Source organism: Orycteropus afer, unplaced genomic scaffold (genome assembly GCF_000298275.1).
Source record: "Orycteropus afer afer isolate SDZICR_OR568_19922 unplaced genomic scaffold, OryAfe1.0 scaffold00092, whole genome shotgun sequence".
Lineage (NCBI taxonomy): Eukaryota > Metazoa > Chordata > Mammalia > Tubulidentata > Orycteropodidae > Orycteropus > Orycteropus afer.
In genome coordinates this window covers 8,146,133-8,153,075 of record NW_006921679.1, presented here as the reverse complement: position 1 = coordinate 8,153,075, position 6,943 = coordinate 8,146,133, and the positions used below count along the sequence as shown (strand labels likewise).

Here is a 6,943-nt window from a genome sequence, read left to right as displayed (position 1 = left end):
GGGAGAACAATGTGGAACAAAACTCAAAAAAAAAAAGGACCCAGTTTGCTGGTCTGATAGAGCCTGGTGAGATCCCTGAGACTATGACTAGTTACCCTTCAGGTCTGGAACTGAACTCACTCCTGTGGCTTCCAGCCAAACAAAACAGTCAGGCATGTGGGGTGAACATTTACATCAGATAGATAACACTCCTCGGAGCGCTAAATCATGGGAGAACAGAAGGGCAGTGTTTGCACAGGGAGATAGCTGGGGTGGGGGGCGCAGGAGTGCCTGGGAAGGAAGGACACAGGGAAGAGATAACTACAGGGAGGGAGTGGGAAGAGAGCTGTTATACTGTGGGGAACTGTAGTCTATGTCATGAAGCAAAATGTGTATGAAATGCTGTGTGGAAAATGAATTTGCTAAACTTTCACCCAAATCACAAAAAAAATTTTTAAAAAAAAGGTTTCAGGGAAACAAGAATTTTACTCATTCCCTAAAGCAGAGCCTTTCACATAGGAATTTATTCAGTAAGTATTTGTTTTATGAATGGCAATAGCTTGGGAGCCAGGTGGTGGCACTGTGCATGAAGACAAATGGAAATGAGAGAAGCAAAATCAATAGAATTTGCTGATTAACTGCATACCAAAAAAAACAAACCCACTGCCATCAAGTCAATTCCAACTTACAGCCACCCTCACTGGGTTTCCAAGGCTGTACATCTTTATAGAAGTAGATTGCCTCATCTTTCTCCCTCAGAGCAGCTGGTGGGTTTGAACCGCTGACCTTCTGGTTAGCAGCCAAATATCTTACCCACTATGCCCCTGGAGAGTCCATGATGTGAACAGTGATATAAAAATGAGGAAAATTCTAAGATTTCTTGGCTGGCCAGTCTACTGGTGGGAGCTCTGGTGGTGTAGTGCCTAAAGCATTTGACTGCTAACCAGAAGGGTGGCAGTTCAAACCCACCAGCCACTCCTCGGAAGGAAGGCTGGGCAATCTACTTCCATAGTGATACTACATATACTACCTTGGAAACCCAAGGAGGAGTCGCTATGAGTCGGATAGGACTCAAGGGCAGCAAGTTTGGTTTTTTTTTTTTTTAGTCTACTGGTGCCACTTGTCACCCCCTCCCATCTTTTTTAAATACAAGTAACAATGAAAATATTTTTGCCTTTTTCACCTACACCCACACCCTTCCAGCTTCAGGTAACATCTTACAGCTCATCCTGTGCACACTTGATTTTCTGCATCTCCATCTTCACCTTCAAAAGATAAAGGTTCTAAACATTAAATCTCTCATCATAGAGGAGGAGACTGCGTGCGTTAGGGTTGGGCATGGTAAATGGGAAGTGAAATTAAATGTACACATAAACACTGAATGTAAAACAAACTCTTAAAATAAAAATAAATAAATAAATGCCAATAATCAGTATTGGCAAAGGTCAAAGAGAATATGCTATTTTCCAAAACTACAGACAATACACCCTATTATATTTCATTAAGCAATATTCAATTTGCCCAGATGAATATGAATACTTAAAAAGATGAGGTATTCAGCTGCCCATAACCCCTATTCACTTTCAAGATATTAAGTTAATTGCCATTTTATGAAATTTAGTTTAAAAAAATAATATTTATAGCTCAAAGTAGAAATGCTAAATATATTTTGTGCCATTTTATTGAGAAAGCAGGAAAAAGACATAGAATCCAAGAAAAAAAAAAATCTGAAGCATTGGTTGGTTGCAGATCACCATTCACTGGAGTTTTGCTAGTAAAATCAAATGGATGAAGCAGGAAAAAAAAAAAAAATCTCTCATCATAACATGACCTTCACCATTTCAATGATCCCTTTGTGGACCTCTCCTACGTGTTTTTTGGTTGCCACCTGTCCTTGCAGATTGACAGCAATCATGAAATGTACCATCTACATTTTGCAATTTAAGTGAAAGACAATGCGAGAAATTACAATACGTTGACAATCCAGAGAATGTTGTCATTAATGAAACATGTGGTAGGCTGTAATACTGTTTGGCAAGTATTTCCATTTTCCCACATAATGTACAGAGCTAACATCAACAAATGTTGCAAAAACGATTTTTTTAAAAGGTCCCAAGTGGCATAAAGACTTAAAAGGCTCGCTTAAAATAACTACGAAAACATTAAAGCACTATTATGTCCAAACCCGTAAGCACTCCAATGGAATACGAATTTTCAAAGAATTGTCCTCCTCACAAATTTCCATTCATTAAAGGTCTCTACGTAACATCCTACAATAAATTATAATTTCATTCATTCGTTGAACATTCATCTCTTGTCTAAAGACGGACGCCTCGCTAAAGCTCTGGGCTGTGAACGCCATGCCCTGTCACCCGGCCAGATCCCGCTCGGTCGGAACAAAGCCTGAACCATTCGTGGATTTTAAAGACCTCAGACCCAGGCAGGGCTCGGGCTGAGCAGCGAGCGGGCGGCCTACTAGGCAGGTGGCTCGGCAAACTTTTATCTACAAACCCATCCTCAATGAAGCCAGCGGGAAGAAACAGAGTAGAGGCCAACAGGGAAACCCACGGGCCACGAACGCGAGTACATGCGGTTACCTAGACGCCCCTGTCCCGAACGAGAAGCCGCCGGCCGTGCCAGTTCCCCCGGGGGCCACGGTGGTGGAGCCCAGGGTCCCAGTCCCGAAAGAGAAGCCGGCGGACATGGCTGCACCCTGGGCTCGGCGCCGTCAGCAAACCGATGGGGTCTGGACCGCGGCTCTCACGGCCGCTCAGGCCCCAACATCTCTCACCACAGCCAGGATCCGTCGGGAACCTGACCGCCAGCTGCCGCCAAGACTAGGCCGAAGGGGTGGGGCGACGCACGCACAAGCACGTCGCGGCGCTTGCCGCGCGCACGTGCCGCCGGGAGCGAGCCCGCGTCGCAGTGGACACTGGGACAGGGGCGGGGTCGGCGCGCGGCCGACCTTCTTAAAGTGGCAGGCTCCCAAAGTGCAAACAAAGATATTAAGTTCTTCTACTTTTGTATCCTTATTGACGCAGTCTGTACTTTATGGCTTTACGTGTCAGTTATTACTTCTGTCATTTCTACTGGACGTTCAGAACACCTGAATTGGGAAGGGCCCTATAGAGCATCTCCGAGTATCTTTTTTTTACAGGAACAAAGGCCGCCCCTGCTCAAAGAAGGAGGGAGGGTGAACCCACTAAGTGACGCTGTCAGCAATTTCGGAAATCAGTAACTCATCCATCCCCTCAGTGCACTGAATTTCAACTCCGCACAATTATTTGCGGAGACCGTTTTGCATATCCGGACGCCGCAGCCACGCACGAGCCGGGCTTAGCACAGGCGAGATGGAGTTCTGGGGCTCTGGCTCTGTTCGTGGTGCTGAGGAAATGGAACTGTCCAAAGCCCTAAATCTCGTATGATTGACTCAAGTCAAAGTCAAAAAAACCTCACTACCATCAAGCCGATCCTGAGTCATAGCGACCCCTCCTTGGCTTCCCAAGGCAGTATCTCTACGAAGGTAGATTGCCCAGTTTGTCCTTCGAGGAGTGGCTGGCGGGTTTGAACCGCCAGCCTTCTAGTTAACAGTCAAATGCCTTAGCCGCTATGCCACCAGAGCTCCTCAAATCAAAGTAGTGTGAACATATCCTAGTGGGTAAGACCGTTGGAGCTTGGGCTGCCTGCAACATACTCTGATATCGTCTGTGCTACCTGCTAAAGGGGAGCTCTGGTAGCATAGTGCCTAAGGCACTTGACTGCTAACCAGAATGCTGGCGGTTCAAACCCACCAGGTATTCCTCTGAAGGAAGATTGGGCAACCTACTTCCGTAGTGATACCTCCTTGGAAACCCAAGGAGGGGTTGCTATGAGTCGAGTCCCATTCAACCACACATAACAACAACAACACCTGCTCAAGCAGCTCTGCAGGCGAAAGAAGAACGTTATAGACGCAAGGCATGTGACGTAAGGCGAAATTTAAGAGTTACGTGTGCAACGTCAGAAAACGCTCTGACGTTTCAAGAAAATACCACCCCTCCTGGCAGGATCAGGAGTCCTTCATCAATGGTACAGTGTCGGTGCCGCCATCATAATATGGGTCTTTATGCTTCCATCGGGAATTGTTACATTCACTTCTCCAAATGGTTTTCCTACCTAGGGTCTCTTTTCATAAAACCCATTCCATAACCAACCACCAGATTTGTTCTTCGAAAGTGTAATTCTCATTTTTATTGGTTCCGTAGTCTGGCACCCAGCGTCCGCACCCAGCTGTATAACCTCATCTCTCACATTTATGCCCTGAATGAAAAATGATAAACACCACCTTAAACGTTATGCGGGTCACATGATTTAAAAAAAAAAAAAAAAAGGAAGGGGAAGGGAACTTTGAACTACAGTATAATGAAAAGGTTATAGTGCTTGAGCAAGAGAAGAAAAATAAAAATAAAACAATGTTTTCAATTAATGGATATAGGATGGACAGTAAGACTGTAGATGCAAAATTTAAATGTACTTCCTTTTGACTAAGTGGGGAGGAGATGACGTTTTCAGGAAGATAAAAGTTGCACTTGATGTCTTTTCATTCCTTAGAGTACTTTCTTTACAAAAATTTTGAAGAATACCAAGATAAAATTAGGACAAATGCCCAGCACTTTTAAAAAAATTGTTAATTAATAAGACATGTAAGATTATCTGGATGGAGATACCATGTAAAAATACAGCAGGGATGTTTGTAAGATATTATGGAACCTTGGTGGTGCAATGGTTAAGAGCTTAGCTGGTAACCCAACAATATGCCAGTCTGCCTCTGTAAAGATTTAATAAAAAGAAATAAAAATAAAAAATAAAAACCACTGTCATCAAATTTATTCCAACTGAGAGAAACCCCCTTTGGGCTTCCAAGGCTATACATCTTTACTGAGGCAGAATGTCTCATCTTCCTCTTGCAGAGCAGCTGCTGGGTTTGAACCAATAACCAAATGCAATTAGCAGCTAAATTCCTTACCCACTATACCACTAGAGCTCCTTACCAGCCTGGGCAACCCTATGGAGTAGATCTACGCTGTCCTGTTGTGTTTTTTATGTGTCAAAATCAACTCCATGACAATGGATTGTTAGTTTTCTTTCAAGATATTAACAATTGGGTGTAGTGTATAAGGGAACTGTCTATGCTATCTTAAGGCAAAATATAAATCCTAAAACTTAAAATAAAAATTTATTGAAGAAATGAAGTAGTGAAATTAGACTCAGAGATAAAGCGTTGTTTGTTTGCTTGTTTTTGAGCCGTTCAAGTTGACAAGGAAATTATTATTTCGAGAGAGCACTTTCCATCCTAACTACATTCTACAGAAACAAAAGTTCAAATAAAACAGTTCCAATAAGTCCAATTATTTGGTTAATAAACTGAAAACTTGACAGTACAATGGCAGTAGCCTGAACTTCATGCCTTAAACCCCATCCCTCAATCAGTCAAAAATGCAGAGAATGGTAATTTGGCTTAATATTCCTTACCCAGTGAGAGTAACAAATCCTTACTACAAACTACGTTCCGAATATTACTCTTTGACTTTTGGGACTTGACTCATGTGTCAGTTCTACATGAATCACTGCTTTCAACGGAGAAAGCAAGTAATTCAGATTCTAAATTCTATAACAAGCTACTGTGTTTTCCCTCTTCTTTTAGTTTGAAAATTCTGTCGAGAAACTCCATCTTTGGCTAATCTGCTTACTGGGTGATGACATTGTTAATGTCATAATCACACTGAATTATCTGAAAGACAATAGCATTGTCAAAAATTCTTGAATGGAAATATGAGAGCCAAACAGGCTTGCTCTGATGTGTGTTTGAATCTGGATGACCCTTTCAGAAGCATCGCTGCTTTAACACAGAAAGTGTTGGGAATCTTAAGTCTGTTTAAAGTGATCATTAATATCTATGACTCTGACCCTCTGAAATAGTCAAAGGAGAGGTTATGTTTCAGAAATTACATGAAGCCTTTGCCTTCGGCCTCTGTCTTGAAAATTATTCACAGAAGGGGTCTATTTATTTGGCTTTAAAGATTTAGATTTTGTAGTGTCGTTCTTCTCTAAAAATCCTATTAGATGCTCAAAAGAGTCAACAACAACCACAAAGCGTATGTAGAGAGATCAATAATAAAAATGTGATAGATTGTTGACAATTAGTAACACTGCAAGCAAGGTTGTCTATTATACCCTTCTTTCAACTCTTCTGCAGGTTTGAACATTTTCCAAATAAAATGTTAGAAGGGAAAAGTCTAAAAAAAATAAATAACTGCCATCAAGTCAGATCTGCCTCATAGCCACCCCTCCTTGGGTTTCCAAGGCAGTATCACTGCAGAAGTAGATTGCCCCATCTTCCTTCCAAGGAGTGGCTGGTGAGTTTGAACTACCAGCCTTCTGGTTAGCAGTCAAATGCCTTAGGCACTATGCCAGCAGAGCTCCCAGGAAAAGCTTAAAGCTAAAGCAAAAGTTCCCAGTCACAGTTCGGAACAGTAATTGTCTGAACTTTTCAGTCATCACCCAAGAGATTAGAAAAATAAAAGCAACAGAGGGAGTTTTCACAAAGCTACAATAATTCCATTCTCAGTGTGGTTATTTCTTTGGAAATTATGTTTTTGCTCTTGGTGGAGGTGGTGGAAAGAGCTCTGGTGGCACAAGGCTAAGGCATTTCGGCTGCTAACCAAAAGGTTGGCAGCTGGAACCCCCCAGCCACTCCACAGGAGAAAGATGAGGCAGTCTGCCTCGGTAAAGATTGACAGCCTTAATATTTTAATAGTTAGAGATCTGATAATGAATTACCTTAGAAGCATTATACTTTACTCTCGCTTTATGTTTCATTTTAAATTGAGCATTAAGGGAATGCAGTATTATAATTGTAACTCCTGGTATCTTTATATCTAGAGTCCTGTTACTTTTTTGTCCCCAAGAAAGGCAGGATTTTTTT

At 42.2% G+C, this 6,943-nt stretch overlaps 2 protein-coding genes across 2 annotated transcripts in view; one reads left to right on the top strand and one right to left on the bottom strand.

Moving 5' to 3' along the window:
* The window catches only part of NUP58 (nucleoporin 58), a 73,364-nt gene extending 70,681 nt beyond the window's left edge, over positions 1-2,683 (bottom strand). The window contains exon 1 of the mRNA XM_007942535.2: positions 2,577-2,683. Within this exon, the coding sequence (XP_007940726.1) occupies positions 2,577-2,683 (107 nt within the window). The remainder of the gene's footprint in view (positions 1-2,576) is intronic.
* Positions 2,682-6,943, top strand: part of MTMR6 (myotubularin related protein 6) — a 79,664-nt gene continuing 75,402 nt past the window's right edge. Inside the window, exon 1 of the mRNA XM_042781170.1 lies at positions 2,682-2,969. Coding sequence (XP_042637104.1) covers positions 2,682-2,969 — 288 coding nt within the window. The remainder of the gene's footprint in view (positions 2,970-6,943) is intronic.